The 19,938-nt window shown below is 43.9% G+C and overlaps 1 protein-coding gene across 1 annotated transcript in view; it reads left to right on the top strand.

Moving 5' to 3' along the window:
• RIOK1 (RIO kinase 1) overlaps nucleotides 1-19,938 on the top strand; it is a 297,153-nt gene that overhangs the window by 266,517 nt on the left and 10,698 nt on the right. Inside the window, exons 14-15 of the mRNA XM_069217290.1 lie at nucleotides 1,642-1,761; nucleotides 2,357-2,410. Coding sequence (XP_069073391.1) covers nucleotides 1,642-1,761; nucleotides 2,357-2,410 — 174 coding nt within the window. The remainder of the gene's footprint in view (nucleotides 1-1,641; nucleotides 1,762-2,356; nucleotides 2,411-19,938) is intronic.

Genomic DNA, 19,938 nt, shown 5'->3' with positions numbered 1-19,938 from the left:
CTTCCAGGCGCGGAACTGCAGCGCAAGGGGCGAGCGTCTCGATTCAAATGAGGTGCCCGTCCCTTGCGATGGTCAAATAATGGTGCAGTAAGCGCACATCACTTTTCAGATGACTACCCTAAGTCTAAGGGCTGCCGAGGTTTATCGCGTCCCCGGTGAGAGTCGCGAGGACGCAGTGGAGTCGCACAGGAACAGATCAATTCCTTTAATGCTCCCCCGTGCGATCGCGTACCAGGGCAATGCCACACAAGAACAAAGACAGTGAAATTGTGCTACAGTTCCACATATCTCTTCATCGGCAGCAGGAAAGAAAGAGGAAGTTTAATCATGCAGAGACTACGTTATATGGACACTTTTGGGGGCACTTGGTTGGTTCCTGAGTATTATAGTTCTTTCCCAGGGAATGTTGGGAAAGGGAGTTTGTTACTTTAAAGGCTGCTGTTTTAATAAAGGAAATAAAGTTAAGCATAATCCTTGCCTCCGGTCCTGACATAGAATTCATCATGCAGACACCATCCAGGACTCCGTGCAAAAGCAAAAACCTTACATTTTGTGCTTTGGAACTGAAAAGAACCTTACAGCACGTTGATGCATAGGATACCTTTTGTAAGCGAAAGCATTGTTGACATAGTGACAAGCTAGCTTTCTGCACATATTACATTTTTTTTCTTCAAACAATTTGCTTATTATACCATGAAAGTATTTTCTTCTTGAGCCAGGCTTGCACCTTTGTTGTCTCCAGTTATTACCATCCACTTCGCATCGTAATCTGCTCCTTCAGCATTGGAGTAGAAATAGCTGGACACACGAAAATGGGATGGTTGCCTTTATAGTGGTTTTCTTTCTCAAATTAACAATCTCCTATTGTGCAAGCCCACACTCTATCTTCTGTTCCACTCGTCGTCTTGTGCTGTCCTCCACCCACTGCCTGAACATGAGGATGGAAGACATAGTACTCGCAAGTGAAGGCGCTGCCACTGATGGAAAGTAAAGCTGTCAGCACAACCTTTTTCATTCAAACAGCTGACACTAACAATCAGTTGACACAAATTGGCAATACGTAAAAACTTAAAAATTAAGTGCAGAACAAAATCATCATAAAGGCAGCTTTTATATTTATTTTGCTTTGAATAGTTGTGTATTGCTTTGAGAGATGTCGTCCTTAATTCAATCAATTAGTGCTGCATATCTGCATCTCTCCTTCACCTGAAAATTGCATGAGAGCACGTACATTGTTTTGTAAGGGAATTTTGATAATTACCACCGACTTGTGGCCTATACACCAGCATCAATACCTTTTTATGCCAGAGATTGCTTTAAAAACAAATAATTTCTTCATTTTGTCTGGCATCATGTAAGTGTTTTGGCTTTACAAAAACTATGGGGCCAATTAGTGCTTATTAATCCAGCTCAGTATACTGAAATGGAATACATGGAGAAGAATATTTATATAATATATTTGATAGACTGCATACCTGAATTCTGAGTATTTGACAGCGGTACTTTAAATTTTGAAATTCTAAAATCAAAGCTGGTATATCCTAAATGTCAAAGGTATAATGCCGTGGTAGCTAATTACTTCCCAGTCCTATGCACAGTTCCGCCACCCACACTGATTGTAATTCCGCATTTGTGTTTTAGGTATTTAAGAAAGCTTATATTCCTCGAACGCTGACAGACGTACCGAACTATGAGCGGGATGTTGACATGATGATGAAGTTAAAGGAGGAAGATATGGCCTTAAATGCACAACAAGACAATGTGAGCAAATGCTTCATTTCTTAATATCATCATATCCTGAGTAGCTTCATCAGCCTCGGCTGCTCTGTTTGGATATCATTTATTTATTTATTCCTGCACTTCTTCTTTAATGTGAATTAAAATTTAACTTGAACCTTTCACATTAGACTGTTCACAACCACAGTTTATTGAAAATTTATAATTTGAATTCTGAAGTGACTAAACTGAGCACTCCATTTTACGATATTAAATATGTTACAATGTTTTGAATTCAAATCGTCGATTTGTATTTGCTATACACCTAATTTTAAAGGTATTCTTTGCAAATTGTTTATAACATTGCCCCATCCTGTTTTGGGAACCACGTATGTTATCGTCAGGAGTAATTTTACATTCACTGCTGGGACTGCAATGTCTCTGTACACTTTTTGGAAGAGAACAGTGTGGATGCAGATGAGCAGACTGAGGCGGCAACATGAAGCACCACCCAAAGGGCAACTTACTTTATTTTCTGAGCATTTGGACCATTATTGTGAAAATGAATAGCCATGGTGCGTTATGTAGTTTCTTAGCATTACAATGACGTCTAGTTTCATCATGTTCTGTTCTATTCTAGGTCCTGTACCAGACTGTGACAGGGCTGAAAAGGGACTTATCTGGGGTTCAGACGGTAAGCCAATTCTGTAATGAATAGTATTTATATTTAAGGTAATACAAGCAGGTGAGCTTAAGGGTGAATTATTTCCTACACTTTATCAAATGTTATTTATTTTTCCTCCTGAAAAGGTGTGTTAAAGAAAAGAGCATTTAAATGTCAGTATTAAGTTTTGATAGATGTGTTAAGTCTTGTATTGATCGTGGTGGGTGTGAATGTTTAACTTTTCATTTTGGAAACTGCACACTCCCCATTTATGTGCTGTAAGTGAGACATATGTTCTATTGCATCGTTCATGTATTTCAGTACACGATTTCTGGTGGAGATGTCGATGAAATGTTGTCCATAACCTTTGGTTCAATAAAGAAAGACTGACTTTCTTTCTTCCATTTAGCGGACTTATGTCACTTTTGCTTACCTCGTTGTAGCAAAGGATGTTATTGACAGGTTCCATAGAAGGTCCCAGAGTATTATTTACCATTCTCTCCCCTCAACTGCTGCTTTTTGTCATGCCACTGTTATAATCATTCAAGTGGGTACTGTATCTTGTCTGAAGTTGCATAAGTATCTGAGCATGGTAAGTAACTAGAAAGTTTTGTCCTGACTGCGCTCATAAAGGAACTTTGTTCAAAAGGCAATGCTCACATTACTTGTGCTTCCTCTCTGAAGTCTTGTTGTCTTCTGTGATCTGGCCAAAATCACATCCCAAGTGAGAAATGATCCCTCTTTGAGAAAAGGCAAGCAGAAAATTCCCACAAATTTCAAAGTAGCCTTACTGGTGCAGTTATGGAGCAAATGACACATCTTTGACAACTGTTTTGCCAGTTATTTCGTGAAACTGCTAGTGCCACTATGCTACTCGCAAAGAAAGCTACAAACATTTTCAAAACGCTTCTGTAATAGACACTTATAACTCTTAAACACATGATTTCCACTATTGTGGCACTTCCACAGTGGCACATATCATTTCAGCAGCTCTGCCCCACAGCACTACTTCCACAGTGGCACATATCATTTCAGCAGCTCTGCCCCACAGCACTACTTCCACAGTGGCACATATCATTTCAGCAGCTCTGCCCCACAGCACTACTTCCACAGTGGCACATATCATTTCAGCAGCTCTGGCCCATAGCACTACTTTCATGACTATTTTGCATAACGGTGCATAGGCCTTTCATCATTTCTTGCATGCTTACCTTAATACACAGAAAGCATTTTGTTTAAATTCTTTAGTTTCACATACGCTCTATACCAGGATTATCAACAAACTGAAATATAGCACGGACTACAAAGATCATTGTATTTAGTTATATGTCCATTATCAATGTTGTGTGTTTCCTATTCTTCCACAGTCTTACTTTTGGAGCAACAAAAGATATTAATTATTAATCATGTTGTGATTCAAAATATACTTTGAACAGATGGTCAATACTGTAAATTTCAGCTGGCAGACGGGATCTGGATATATTTTTTTTTTTATAGCAGTACCGCTTCACTGTTGCCAGAGGCTGCTGCACAACATTGTTTAATGAGCCTGAAGTGACCTCGGAGCCCTGCATTTGGTATACATGGAGCAGGTGACGTTGGTTCATTTTTTATCTGCTCCTCAATAGATAAGGTTTCCAGAGCTTCTAAGGCTTTCCTTAATTTTCTTCGAGTTCCTCAGGGTTCTTCCTCTGCTTTTCAAGAACATGTCACTTCAAAGTCTTTGGACTAGCCCTCCAACAAATGTTACATAAATGTCAGTCACAGACTCTCATAAATTCTACTTTTGATGCTTGGAGCTGTAGAAGACTGCAATCTCTGCACTATGAAACTTGCAACCTCTTCCCCATGATGCAGCTCAATGTCATTTGGAAGCAGGGGGAACAGTGCTTAATGGCCTGCCTCTTAGAAAGGAGTCAGGGACTCTTACCACATCCAGTATACTGCCTTAGTTGTTAACCTAAAATATGCTATATGCACCATTAAAAACACAATCACTTTTTCCTCATTCGTGCACAAAGAGAAATGCAAAAGATTGAGGCAAATGTTTGATTTCTCAGAACCTGTCCATGTTTTTGATCAATGTGTGGTTTCTTCCTTCATAAGCTTCCCAGGAGGACTTCAAAGCCTTCTAGAAGGACATCCTGGCTATTTACTCCCAGAATGCACCTGGTGAGAAATCTCTGGCTACCATGTGTCATGAAGTGCTGCCTGTGGCCGTGCTTGTCGTTCTGGCCCCAGCTTCCATGGCACCCACTTCACCTCTGATAGCAGTGCTCCTTCTGAATCTGATTCCCTCTACGTGGTGCTTCTACAGATGTAAGAGGTCATGAACTGTTCACATCTCATTTCAGTGCTTTGACATTTGGAGTGATTAGTTCCAGAGATGCTGAGGGCAGCAAGGCTGACAACCTCCTTCTGCCCTTTTAGTTTGACATAACACTACTTATAAATTAGCAGAGAGGCAATGGGGTAGATATGTCATCAAAACTATTGTTTATACAATGCGGGCACTTTGTGGAGTAGCACCACCTTTATTCACATGTCTTCAGACACTTGAGATCCCTGATCAGTCAAAACTGTTAGTCCACTCTATTCATGGGAATCTTCTGAGCTTTTGCTATCCATCAACAAGGCCATGCTGAGGCCATGCTACGAGAACTTTGAAGCAAGCCAAACTCGATCCTGTGCATATCTAACGCAGCCTCCACATACTTTGTTTGCTCTTCTGATCCATCATTTTTATTGGGTCTTCAGCAGAAAGTCTGGTAGCTCAGAGTTCATCAGTGAAATAAAAGTTGAATACTTTCTGTTCCCTCCTGATAGGACGTCCAAGCAATTCAATAGGATATGGAGGAAAGTCTTTGCCTCTGGCAGCCCTGCACTGACAGCAGCTAATGCAGGTTTTCCTCTTGCCCTGACACATGCACACTCTATTGGGGCTGGCTTTGCTGATTATTTCCAGTTGTGTGAAATGCATGGGAAGACTCATTTCACATACTAAATAGAATTAGTGCAACTGAAGTGTACATGTAAGTGGGTTTGGATACCACAGAAGTAGTGGACCGGTCCATGGTAAACTTTGCTTCATGTGGATAAGATTAACAGGGTTCTCTGAGGCTGTCTAGATGCATCTGACATGTTTCACAGGCTTCAGTCCTCAGGCCCACACGTCACCCACCACCTCACCCAGTTCTCACACAGAAGCAGCTTTCTTACCCAAAGTTGTAAAGCTACAGGCTTTTGATGACAGTTTCAATCTTCCTCAACCCTTAACACCCACAGTACTCTGAGATCTTCTCAACATAAGATCAGTTAGTGGGTGGCACTTTTTCTTCAAGGAAGTGAAGAGTTAACATTAGACCCGGGGTTCAGGATTAGGTCTTTTTGAAGATTCCACCATTTATCACCCTAAAAAACAAAGGCGTCCCATATCCCCAACAACTTGATGCAGGGCCTTCCTAGTAGTCAAAGGTGCAGTTCAGAAGGATCATTGGTCTCAGAAGGGATAGGATTGCTACTTCATGTGCCTTATAAACCTCAAGGAAGGAGACAGTTTCAGACTGATCCTGAATGAGAAAAAACGAAGAACTTTTGTAAGATTCTGAAGCTGTTCAAGCTCAAGATTAGAGGTCTCCCTAAACCTTCAGAATACATGTTTCTATATCCGTTTTGCGGACAGACACAGGCATTTTTTAGGTTTGAGATGGGCGGGGGCAGAACTACTAGGGTGCCTGCTTCAGAATGGCCTCTTGTCTGCACCGTGTGCAATAGCAGTGGCCCACTTAAAATTTAGTAGGCTCCCTGTGTGACTGACTGATAAAAGTGCCACAGGGAGTGTGTTAACAACTGTAGGGACCCTTTTGCAGAAATCTTGTTTCTCTTTCGGCTTGGAGAACTTCCCACTGATACAGACACAAAGGATACTCTTTCTAGGAGCATTCCTGGGCACCCCGCACTTGAAAGCTTTCCTGCCTCATGATACGTTACTAAATGTACAGCAAACAGTCTTTTGTTGTACACGGACACAGACTACAAGGTCAGCCCAACTAAAGGCCATGAAAACAACAAGGACTACAAGCATATGAACTGTTGTGGCCCTCTGCAATGATCATTTTCGTGAGGGTACACTTCTTGCTGCCATGGTCCCCAAGTTATGGTGATGACTGACATAGGTCTTTGTAGCTGTGGCGCACAATTAAGGGGCTTGAGAATCCATGAATCGTGGTCACTCCAAAAACAACAACTACATACAAACATGCTAGAGCACAGGGCCATACGCTTACCATGAAAGACTGTCTTCCATGATTGCAAGGTGATCACGTCGAAGTCTTGACAACATCGTCACTTTGATGTACTACGCAAACAAGCAAGGTAGTATTGCTTCAAAAGTCAGACTGGGGAAACCAATACCGATCCTTTCATCAGACTGTCCTCTATAAAACCAGTGGAAACAAAAGCAAAGACTGCTGGGTGTGATCTTCCACATGGGCGAACTTAATGGTCACCCCTGTATGGCAATAGATCTTTTTGTGATGTCCAGCAACCAGAAGTGCCCACATCTTTGTTTCCCAGTCAGTGGGGACCGTTGAGTGCGTACTGGTTGTACGGCTTCCGCTACGTGTTTCTTCCTATAACTGAAACCCAGGGTGCATGTAATTTGTTTGCATTGAACTGAACGAAGTCCTGTGCTTTCCAGACCTTATGTCTCTGTGGTACTCGTAACCATGTTTACTTTCTGTCTGACATCCTACTATCACACTGCATGGGCTAGATGTAACTTCTGAATATGGCATCAGTTCATCTTTTTGCCTGGAACTTCGGATAATGCGTTCCTTCTATGATTTATCAGTGTAGGTGCTTGGGGTTCTTTTGTGTGCCAGGTACCCTTACTAGATACCCATAACGGATGCTCAGTCTTTGCCTCATGGTGTATATCTAAATTCTTTGACTTCTCCTTCTAGTCAGGTGTTTTGCCTGTTCTGCAGCTTGATGTGTTTTTGATGGAGACTCGTGAGCAGCCAAGGCATATATAGCAGCCATTTTAGCTTGCATTTCCTTCCCTGATCAGGGGCCACTTTTCAAACATCCAGTTGACATGAGATTCTTTAAGGCATTGTAGAACAAATGTGTCTTTAAGGTGTCTCATTTGGACATGAATATAGTTCTGACATTCTCATGGGAGCCCTTGTCGTAGCCTTCATATGCTTGTTGTAGGAAGTTGGCTCTGTATGCACTATTCCAAAGTAAGGAATAGTATGCACAGAGTCCAAGGGTTCCCCTTAGAGGTAAGATAGTGGCAAAAAGAGATAATACTAATGCTCTATTTTGTGGTAGTGTGGTCGAGCAGTAGGCTTATCAAAGGAGTAGTGTTAAGCATTTGTTGTACATGCACACAGGCAATAAATGAGGAACACACACTCAGAGACAATTCCAAGCCAATAGGTTTTTGTATAGAAAAATATATTTTCTTAGTTTATTTTAAGAACCACAGGTTCAAATTCTACATGTAATATCTCATTTGAAAGGTATTGCAGGTAAGTACTTTAGGAACTTTGAATAATCACAATAGCATATATACTTTTTACATAAAACACATATAGCTATTTTAAAAGTGGACACAGTGTAATTTTCACAGTTCCTGGGGGAGGTAAAGTAATGTTAATTTTTGCAGGTAAGTAAACCACCTACGGGGTTCAGTTTGGGGTCCAAAGTAGCCCACTGTTGGGGGTTCAGAGCAACCCCAGAGTTACCACACCAGCAGCTCAGGGCCGGTCAGGTGCAGAGTTCAAAGTGGTGCCCAAAACACATAGGCTTCAATGGAGAAGGGGGTGCCCCGGTTCCAGTCTGCCAGCAGGTAAGTACCCGCGTCTTCGGAGGGCAGACCAGGGGAGTTTTGTAGGGCACTGGGGGGGACACAAGTCCACACAAAAAGTACACCCTCAGCAGCGCGGGGGCGGCCGGGTGCAGTGTGCAAACAAGCGTCGGGTTTGTAATAGATTTCAATGGGAGACCAAGGGGTCTCTTCAGCGGTGCAGGCAGGCAAGGGGGGGGGCTCCTCGGGGTAGCCACCACCTGGGCAAGGGAGAGGGCCTCCTGGGGGTCACTCCTGCACTGGAGTTCCGATCCTTCAGGTCCTGGGGGCTGCGGGTGCAGGGTCTTTTCCAGGCGTCGGGATTTCAGAGTCAGGCAGTCGGGATCAGGGGGAGCCTCGGGATTCCCTCTGCAGGCGTCGCTGTGGGGGCTCAGGGGGGACAACTTTGGTTACTCACAGTCTTGGAGTCGCCGGAGGGTCCTCCCTGTAGCGTTGTTTCTTCACCAGTCGAGTCGGGGTCGCCGGGTGCAGTGTTGTAAGTCTCACGCTTCTTGCGGGGATTGCAGGGGTCTTTAAATCTGCTCCTCTGGATACAAAGTTGCAGTCTTTGTTGAACAGGGCTGCTGTTCTCTGGAGTTTCTTGGTCTTTTGGAAGCAGGGCAGTCCTCTGAGGATTCAGAGGTCGCTGGTCCTGGGGAAAGCGTCGCTGGAGCAGTTTTCTTCTGAAGGAGGGAGACAGGCCGGTAGGGCTGGGGCCAAAGCAGTTGGTGTCTCCGTCTTCTCTGCAGGGTTTTTCAGCTCAGCAGTCCTCTTCTTCTTAAGTTGCAGGAATCTAAATTCTTAGGTTCAGGGGAGCCCTTAAATACTAAATTTAAGGGCGTGTTTAGGTCTGGGGGGTTAGTAGCCAATGGCTACTAGCCCTGAGGGTGGGTACACCCTCTTTGTGCCTCCTCCCAAGGGGAGGGGGTCACATTCCTATCCCTATTGGGGGAATCCTCCATCTGCAAGATGGAGGATCTCTAAAAGTTAGAGTCACTTCAGCTCAGGGCACCTTAGGGGCTGTCCTGACTGGCCAGTGACTCCTCCTTGTTATTCTCATTATTTCCTCTGGCCTTGCCGCCAAAAGTGGGGCCGTGGCCTGAGGGGGTGGGCAACTCCACTAGCTGGAGTGCCCTGTGGTGCTGGAACAAAGGGGGTGAGCCTTTGAGGCTCACCGCCAGGTGTTACAGCTCCTGCCTGGGGGAGGTGATAGCATCTCCACCCAGTGCAGGCTTTGTTACTGGCCACAGAGTGACAAAGGCACTCTCCCCATGTGGCCAGCAACATTTCTCGAGTGTGGCAGGCTGCTAAAACCAGTCAGCCTACACGGGTAGTTGGTTAAGGTTTCAGGGGGCACCTCTAAGGTGCCCTCTGGGGTGTATTTTACAATAAAATGTACACTGGCAGTGTGCATTTATTGTGCTGAGAAGTTTGATACCAAACTTCCCAGTTTTCAGTGTAGCCATTATGGTGCTGTGGAGTTCGTGTTTGACAGACTCCCAGACCATATACTCTTATGGCTAGCCTGCACTTACAATGTCTAAGGTTTGGCTTAGACACTGTAGGGGCACAGTGCTCATGCACTGGTGCCCTCACCTATGGTATAGTGCACCCTGCCTTAGGACTGTAAGGCCTGCTAGAGGGGTGACTTATCTATACTGCATAGGCAGTGTGAGGTTGGCATGGCACCCTGAGGGGAGTGCCATGTCGACTTACTCGTTTTGTTCTCACCAGCACACACAAGCTGGCAAGCAGTGTGTCTGTGCTGAGTGAGGGGTCCCCAGGGTGGCATAAGATATGCTGCAGCCCTTAGAGACCTTCCCTGGCATCAGGGCCCTTGGTACCAGGGGTACCAGTTACAAGGGACTTACCTGGATGCCAGGGTGTGCCAATTGTGTAAAACAAAAGTACAGGTTAGGGAAAGAACACTGGTGCTGGGGCCTGGTTAGCAGGCCTCCGCACACTTTCAATTCAAAACATAGCATCAGCAAAGGCAAAAAGTCAGGGGGTAACCATGCCAAGGAGGCATTTCCTTACACTTGTCATTTGACTTTTCTGACATGGAAGAATGTCTTCCTTATGACAATTATGCCAATTAGAAGAGTTTGTGGGATGCAAACTCTCTTACCCTCCTCTCCATTTTCATTGTTGTCCTAAGTAATGGGCCATGGTTTTGCTGGCATTTCTCTCAGCTCCTCATCTCTCTAAGAGGAGATTGTTCTATTCAACGTCTTCTGGTATAATTCAAAGGTATTATCATCCTCCTCTCAGAACTGCTATGGGAGAGGTTCATGAAAGGAATCTGCCTGAGTGTATATCCATCTGGATAAGCTATTTATGTGATGGTTAGGATAGTTCATGTGATTATTCCTTATTACCCTTCCTCCTCTACTCTTGAGGATGGTTTGTCATTATAGTATTTTTCTTTTTCTCTGCATTTGTGCCCTTAACCTTGAATAAAGCACAGAAAAAACTATGGCTGAACCAATGTCAGTGGTTCCAAACAAAGACCTCCAATGTCACTTCTAGCTCTCCAGCATCATATTCAGTGTTGCGCAGTATCTTCTGCCACTGGTTAAATTTTACCACTGAAAAGATAACCTGGGTCCTGTATGGCATCCGGAAATAAGGTGCATACAAGGAATCGCTAGAGGTACCATATGTATCAGGAAACATGTTACTCGTAGATTCCAGTTTGCTTTAGTTTGCTTAATTCTTCCCTGACTTAGCAGGACATGTATTACCATTTTCTAATTGCTAACAATTATGGTGGTGGTTGCCTTGATGTTCTCGTTCTGGCAATATGTTAAAAAAAAAAAAAACGGATTCTCAGGGGGTCTTAGCCAAATTGATTTCCAATTGTAGTTGCCTGTGTATTAAACCATGCAATCACAAAAAGTCCCTGAAAGGTCAATTTATGAACTAAAGTGGGCATTGACGTATTGTAGGAAACTAGAATTTTGTTGCAGTTGTCCTCCATCCCCACACCCCCCACACTTTATGCCCCCTTTAGACCGACTTGATGCAGGTTTTTGACTCTGGCGGTGCACTGAAGCCTGCTAATCAGACCTCAGCGACAGTGCTCTTTCCTCTAAAACAAGTAAAGTCTAATTGTAACCCAGTTGGCATGAACTTTAGCCCCCCGTAAAGTCCCTAGTAAATGGTACCCCTCGTACCTAAGGCATGGGTGTTAAAGAGGGTCCCTAGGGGCTGCCGCATAATGTATGCTACACTATGGGACCCGCACACAAATTACACACAGACTGCCATTGCAGGCTGCATGACGTGGTGAAAACCATGTTTGAAATCAGGACATGGCACACTCTTGTGTGCATTGCCAAAGACACTGCATAGGCTATATGTAACCACCCCAACAGCAGGCCATGAAGCCCTAAGGCACGGTGCATTGTAGCACAAGTGAGGACCGACCTGCATGAGCAGATGTGCCCCTTGAGGTCTAGTGCCATTGCTAGATATTACAATTAAAAAGGCAAGCCAGCTTTAGGATATGTACTAGGCACTGGTCGGTAGGATTTCCCCAGTGTTGGAAATTGGGTCTTTAGGTGGATGAGGTATGCACCCTGTCCAGGTAGGGACCACAATCCTAGTCAGCGTAGGTCACAACACAACCTAAGTTACCTTGTGTTCACTCTCCAGTAGCTTGGCACAGAGCAGGAAAATTGCTAATATTTGTCTGAATAAAATAAGACCAAAACAACAAAACTCCAATGTACGCAAGTCAAGATATGACTGTTTAAAATATTAAATGAGTCTTAATCCTTGAAAATCCGTGATTGCATACTTTTAACACACACTACCTGGAATGTGCCAAAATAATAACGCTGATAGGCTGCAGAGGAGAAGATGCGTGGGAAAGTAAGGCGATGCGTCTGATTTTCTGGCGTGGCGAAGGGGATGCATAGTTTCTTTCCACGCTGCAAGGTGATGCGTCGATTTCCCATTGTTAGTCCTTTGTGTGAGGGCAGGCCACTGGCCTTTGAAGTAGAAGAGAGGGCCCATTCACCCTTCCTGTCTAGGGAGACCCATCTGTATGCAGAAGAACGCAGATGTAGCAGGTGAAAGCCCACGCTCTCTGAGGCCAGAAATAATGCCTGCTCTGGAGGAAGGTGTTCCCACCTTCTCCTGCAGAATGCTTAGCGATTTAGTATATCAGGGCCAGGGTGTTCAAAGACCCTGCCACCTTTGATATGTGACCCCCAGCTTCCACCAGACATGGAAGGTGCCGCCTCTGCCTTGAGGCCCATTTGGCACCACAAGAGGCGGGAAATTAGATATACATGGAGGCGTAGTGTTCTACCAGTCCAGTCACACCCCTAAGGTTTGCTGCCTGCTGTGACCCACGAAAGAAGTATTCCACTATCTTGATTTTGGTAGAATTAGGAACTCTGCAACAGGATTATGCCCACTTCCCACAGGAAGTGGTCATATAGGTGGTATAGTGACCCCAAGGGTAAATAGCCCATTGGCTTGTACCTTTCACTCACCTTAACACACCTAAATTCAGTATTTAGGTGGCCCCCTGACATCAAGAAAGGAGGACAAAGAAGAGCCCACAACTCGAGGACTGAGGACTTCACCACCTCCTGGCGCAAAGCCCTGCCTTGCTGCTTGACCTCCACAAATTGCATGGACCCAGCTCATCCAGAACTTGGTATCACCTCCCAAAGCTGTGAAGGAGCGACCCACAGCTTCATCTTGCCAGCAACATTTTCCTTGGAGCAGAGGACCTGCTTCCCTGCAGGCACCACTCACAAAGTCCGGTGCTCTGTTCCGTTGGCCCACTGAGGGAGCAGCGAGTCTGGGGAAGATTGCTTGGAGCTCAGCCCTGCCGCTTCACTGAATTCCTGAGATGCTGACCCCTCCCAGACTATCCCTGCTCCTATACCCAGGGTACTGGACCACTTACAGCAACCAAGGCTTGTTGGTGGTCCAGTCTGGACTCCAACAGTACAAAGACGGACCTACTGCTGAGGGACATCGTGATCCACAAGGCCAGCTCAAGAGCAGCCCTGCTGCCCTGTTTTCCCCTTTCCCCCAGGTCACGATACAGGGTATGAGCCTCTGACTACTGTGACCTGCCATCGAAAAGCACCTCTGCACCGGAGCCCCGAGTCCAAGTGAACCAACACTGCAAATGGGGTCCAGAGACCTAGAGCTGAACTCCCTTTTGGGTTTGGCCAACCTGGTCTCCAGTCCTTTCCTGCAGCCTTTTTCTGGAGGAAATCGAGAACTGTGAGAGCCTCCCGCAGCGCGATCCCACCGGACAAAGCACCTCTGCGCACAAGCAACCCAGGCCAATTACCAGTGTACAGAATGTGTCCCTGCGTGCCAGCGACCCTCGAGACTTGAGCCCCACTATGGGTTCAACCCGACTGGCCCCCCAGCCTCCTCTCTTGGACTGTTTCTCATTGGCTTAAACAGGGCACCTGACCCAGAAACGCACCTCCGCACCCGGACATCTCAGAACTGACCAAGATTACCTGTTGGTGCTGCCTTGGACCTCCACTTGGACCTTGACCTCCACTTACCTTAAGTCCAGAAGGACAGTCCTGTAAGTCGTTGACGAGACCGTGTGCAGAATATATGTTTTCCCCAAGGATTACATTACTGCATTACTCTGCAAATAACAGTTCATGATCTATTTCTGGTAAAATCACCAACTCAAAAAGTACTTACCTAACATCGAAGTTCTTAGTCTTAAAAAATATATATGTATAAAAATAAGTGTTATTTTTCTAAATTGGTCTCAGGTTTCTTCTTGAGTGTGTGTCCCATTTGTTGACTCTGTGTGTCCAGCAGATGCTTAACACTACCCTCTGATGAGCCTAAACTGCTTGCCAACGCTACCACATACAGCATTTGGGCTTATTAATTTAAACCCTGTTAGCCAATAAGGGTCGTCTGGACTTTCTACATCAGGGGTCTCCAATCTTTTCCATGACAGGAGCTACTTTTGGTCAATGAATATCACCCTGAGCTACTCATGAATATTATCACTTTTACATTATAACTAGGCCTGAATGAAAATTTAATTACACCAGCGTAATTGTGTGGTACACTTGTTATAACACCAAAAAAAAATTACAGCACGTCATGGAAGTTAATTGTGCTGGATAAATGTAAACAGACCCATGCAAGCACCCGTTGTTTGCTGCAGCTGTGTTTTTTGCGCTTTTTTGTGAAAACTATATCCTAGCATCAAAAATTGACAAGGGGACACATTTTGCGTTAAAATATAGCACTAAATGATAGATTTGCATTTCAGTATTCATTTGTTCTTGTATGTATGAAAGCAAATTACACTGATTTCACACACCTTTAAAGATGACCACGTCCAGTAAGATTCCAGTTCTGACCTTCCCGTCTAAGATTACCAATATGGATCCCTCCATGCAGCCCTCCACTAAAACAAATCTACTCTTGCTTCTTCTGCTATTCTTTCTTGGCTGAGTGTTAATGTACACACTGTGATTGACAGAATGAGGTACACAACATGACCAATCTCTATTAAACGTTGATGCCCTGCAAAGGAAAACATGTAGCCATGTTGCAGACCATCCAATTGCAGCAGACTGTCAGTCTGTGTTTGTTAGTGTGGAGACATGACACTGGTTTTTCTGGCTGGTGCTCAAAGGGCCTGAAAATGTGACTCACTGTCTCCTTCAATGTGCCTTGACCCTCCCTTTGACCTACTGGGATGTGCTTCCACAAGCTACTTCCACGGAGCTGTTGAGGTGCCAGTAGCTCCAGAGCTACTGGTTGGAGACCCCTGCTCTACGTAGTTTACCTCCTTTTTGGTAAATTGCATAAAGAGCCAGCTCCTAAAGGCATATCGTAAATATATATGTTAGAAAGAGATTTATTAATTTAGGAAGGAGGTACCATCGCTAAGACACACACCTTTGCTGGGTTTTAGCACAGTTTTAAGATAAACTCTCCTCAAACCCTAGTAGCTGAGGCTCAAGCAGAAGACAGTTCATCAGAGAAATATGTTAAGTTCAAATAGCAAAATTAAATTCCCATACCAGTTTAGTAAAACAGAGAACATGTTAAAAAATAGTTTAGTACAACAGAGAACATGTTAAAAAGTAAAAAAGACACCAATAGCGATAATCTGATCAGGGGTACCAGACATATGAATTTTTAAAGTACAGTGAAAACACAAAGCGCCAATGAAAAATGTCATGGTTGACCGAGATACACATACGCTTTCATGTTGACCACAAGGGAGCAAAGATCATGTAAGCCAAGCAGGTCACACTTGTCAGAGTTTGTACCCTAGAGCTCTTAATGTTTTGGAGCTACAGCAGGGCAAGGTTCGAAATTGATGTTGGCAATGGTTCCCCAAAGTCAGATACGTAGTCACCCAGCTTCCCATGAGGACTTTGATGCCAAAAACTTTCAACAGGACAAAACTGCATTTACAGAGGTGCCTAAGTTGCTTCACTGATAGGATAAATGTTCTGCCTTAAAACAAACAAAGGTTTTACATTAAGACTTAGTCACTTTTTGGTTCTTGAAATCTACCAGCCGGGCAAGGCTAGATGGTATAAACAAACTGCTCAAAGAGGCTGGATACGTTTACCCTTCGGTCCACTTAACTAGTTTCCAGGTCAGTAAAAACTGAGCAGTATTCTTGTCAGCTAAGGTTTGCCCTCTGTCTGGAAGCCTCACAACCTTGACCCAGCCATTCAGAATGACAAAGTCCCACTTGTCTCCAGCTGCTGTAAAAGTTTCTCCTTGTAACTATTGCAGCCCTGAGATTCTCAGTCCTGGAGGCTTCTAGGCATGAGGCCAAAGCTCTTCCTCTGTCAAATCCTGAGCCTTCTGGGAGCTTGGAGCCCTTCTGCTTTTTATGTCACTGTAGAAGGTAGCATGAGACCAACCACAAGCCCATTGGGGAGCAGTTCCAATCCTTTGGTGGCAGAGAAGTCCAGTTAGTACTTGGGCTTTCTTCTTCCGGCACTCAGACAGTGTCTTCTTTCTTTAAGATGGTTTTCCCAGGTCTAGGAGTGTGCTGAGGTTGTGGTGCTGTTGACGAGGTGCCAGTTGTTTATCTGTACACTAGTGGTTGAAGAATTCCCTACACCGAATTTGGACTACTGTTTCGTAGTATCCCGATTACCTTTTCCAGCACTTTATCTTCTGCTTTACAGGAAACCTTCCCATGACGCATCAAACAAAATGGCTCTCACTATCCTACTCCTGAAGGTGCTCTGTTCCTTCCTCCGGCTACTTCCATTTAGAGATGATGAGTTATCGTCTATTTCAGAGTCAGAACTGGTTTTCGCTCTAGTTGGAGTTGAAACTAGAAATTCTCGGATGGCCACATCAATGAATGGTAGCAGTCGCTGCCCCCAACCCCATCTGCAAATCAAAGGAAGAATTGTGAAAGCTGTTCTTCTGCCAGACGTTCCTGTCTCACTCCTGCATACCAAATCTCTCCCAAGTGGCCTTTCCATGATGCGTTGACAGTACCCATTTTCCTGGGTAAAGAGGCATAGCCATTGTTCTCCAGGAGCTTGGTCACTAACATCTAGTCTAGGAAATGTATTGGACAGTTGCAGCAGGGCAGAGGCCAACAAGTCCTACATTTTTTTCATTCTTTGCTAAAGTTATGAAAAATATATATTTACCATTGAAATAGATTTTCGAAACTAAGAAGAAAATAAATTATCAGACTTTCTCAGGCGGGGATATGAAATAATAATTGTTATCACATCTAGGCCTGTTTTTGGAAATTGCATCTTTGCCTACAGAGTGAAAACAGCTTTTAGGGCCATTGTTCACTGCGAGTGAATTCTTCTTCACATGTGCAGAATGTCACATTTTTATTATTGCGTTCTGAAGGATTGTGCCATCTGACATAGAGTTTCAATTCCTTGTCAGGGCTAGTAAGCACTATATATTTCCATTTACACTATTAACCGCCTTGCCCTGTGGGTTTTCATGGCACTCCTTAGAAATGACTTGGTGGTAGAAAGTGCTATATAAATATTACAATACAATATTTAAAGGCATGTGCTTCTGCATTGCGCAGGCACTTGCCATATGTTATAGCAGTGCTTTCAAACCACAGACCAGCCAGTGCTCCCTGACGCCATATATTTTTGCCAAATATGTGGGTAAATACACACTGCGGCCCACATTTAACTTTTCATGCCACCAGTGCAATTTTTGGGCCAATTTACAGTGGCCTTATCGGAAAATTAAATACACCAGTTGGGGAAAACAATTTTGCAGAACAGCTTTAAGTGCAAAAGGCTTGTCACTGGGCACCATTGTCACCATGCACATAGAGCATACCACCAATAATAGGGTCTATGGAATGGTGTTTTGCTTCACTAATGACCGAGCTGAAACACTCATGCACTGACAAAAATCTCTGGACTGCGCTTCTTAGTCTAAAGAATACATTAATTATTTCACTTTGCAATGTTCGTTAAAGAAAGTTAGCATGCTGAAAGCACACATTTAAAAATGGTCACAGCAATGAAATGAAAACATGTACAAATGATTCTCCACTGCAATATATACAGCAAATATATGAATCTATATTATAATGCAAAGCAAATAATGAATTAAAAAATATACATCATCAGGAGGCAAGGGCACAACTGGTTCATCTCCCTCCTATTTAGCTTCACATCGGCAGATCCCAGAATCGTTCAAGGAGAGGATCGTTCACAGGAAGGATGACACACCCCAATGTCCTGGGCATGTCTGAGTTCTGAATCACTCTCAGTCCCCTGTCCATCTGGTCTCGCCTCTTATACTTTGAACAAACAAGAGAGGAAAATTCTAGAACCTCCCTCTCGCTGCAGAAGTTTATTCAAAAAAGTGCTGTTTGCTTTAGGCCATCTTTGAAAATAACACATCAGGACTTGGCCACAATCCCAAGGTGCCACTTCAAAACAAGACCGTTCCCTGCCGCCTTAGTACATTCTTATCAGCCTAAGCCCTTGGTGGGAAAGAACACGAAAAATAAAAACATGAGCATATTGTACAATGTGGAAAAACTACTTGCAGCTTTTAACGTGGCGGTGGCTAATGCTAAAATAAAGTCAATAGGCAAAATAAAGCTACTGGTCACAAATGTGACGGTGTGCTGCTAGGCTGAGTGCAACATGGAGTCAGTGGTCAAAACATATACATCGTTACAAATGGTGAAACATTTGGAGTGACCGGCAGAAATGGTGCTCAACTCAGTACAATGAAAACAATAGGAGAGCTCGACTTCACTGCATTTCCACCTGTGGGCAGCCATATAACATAGAATGAATATTCAGTAGTGTTGAATTTTGAATATATTCCATTTATGCATATAATGCATTTCCAATAACAAGTACATTCACAACTCTTACCACTAAGCTGCTTCCGAGGAGGAATTATGTAACTATCTACTTTGTCTTTTAGCTTCAAGTGTTTATTTAGTAGTGTGTTGTAGTGTATAGACCACTGAAAGGCAACAATTCTGCATCTTAAAGGGTTATACAGTTGAAATACTGCTGTTTTTATAAGTGCCTATTTACCAGATAAGGTTCATGATTACGTTATTGACTGTAAAGCTATAGAATCTGATTTCACTTTTAAGACAACCAGTGATAAGAAATACTTGATCCTGAACCGCACTGGTCTAATTTGAGATAATGATTTTATATTTATAGCTGTGTATCTCTAATAGTTATTTGTAAATGATTAAGTTCTTGATCATGAATTGTTGTAATTGTTTTACTGTATCCTTATCCACCAGTTTGATGCGTTTACATGCAAAAGCGAAACCTGAGCCTCTTAAACTGATGAATGAGTCATGTTAATGTGCAGTGGAGACGTGCATACAATCTCTGTGTAGCTTGGTTCATTCTCCATGCTTCCACTATTCCCAGCTTGGAAAGCCAGTTCACTCTTCCCTTAAGATCAGTACTATTCTCTGTCTCCCTCCAATCATACTGGAAGTGTCCCTGCCTCCTTCTAGATCCATACAATTTCCTCCCATTATCAGTAGGCCAATAGTCTTGGTAAATTGTTACTGGATTGTGTGTGGCAGGAATGCCTTTGTCTCTGATTCGGGGTACATACCACTGCTAGGGATATCGGGGCTATCACATTGACCATTTAGCAGGACCCATCTACCCTCCCCATTTGCGACATTATGCTACTGCGAAGCTCTTATGTTGTGCAGTCATGATGCTCACCAATCATGTTTTATTTGTGTAGAAAGAGAAACAGTGTGTGTATTCCTGTCTATCGAGTCTGTCAGGCCTCAGTGCTCCCTCATTGCTGCCCTGCACTTTTCAGTAATTTGTTGGCTATAGTGATCGTGGTGCTGCCATGGCGGTAGATTGCTTTATATGGGCCCTGGACCTGGTGGGGAAAGGTGAGGCATGTCCTTCTCCTCTTCCATCTTGGCCACCCTCACATCTGTGTTTAAACGTGGCTTCAGTGTAGCAGTTCTTATCTCGTAAGCCTATTGTAATCACACAGATCTGGACGAGAATAGCCACCATCAACCATGTACTATCTGTTTTTGACTCCTACTGCTTGTTCTCGAATTTTCAAAATGTTTATTATTAATGAGTTCCAGTGGTTGTTTCACATCCTCCTAACAGACGCATTGCCGCTCTACTCCCAAACAGGAAGTGGTGTGCTTCATCAGTGGGAAATAATCTAGGATGATGTAAGA

Source organism: Pleurodeles waltl, chromosome 2_1, assembly GCF_031143425.1.
Source record: "Pleurodeles waltl isolate 20211129_DDA chromosome 2_1, aPleWal1.hap1.20221129, whole genome shotgun sequence".
Taxonomy (NCBI): Eukaryota; Metazoa; Chordata; class Amphibia; order Caudata; family Salamandridae; genus Pleurodeles; species Pleurodeles waltl.
The sequence above is the reverse complement of the archived record's forward strand: the minus strand, read 5'-3'. Positions and strand labels throughout refer to the sequence as shown.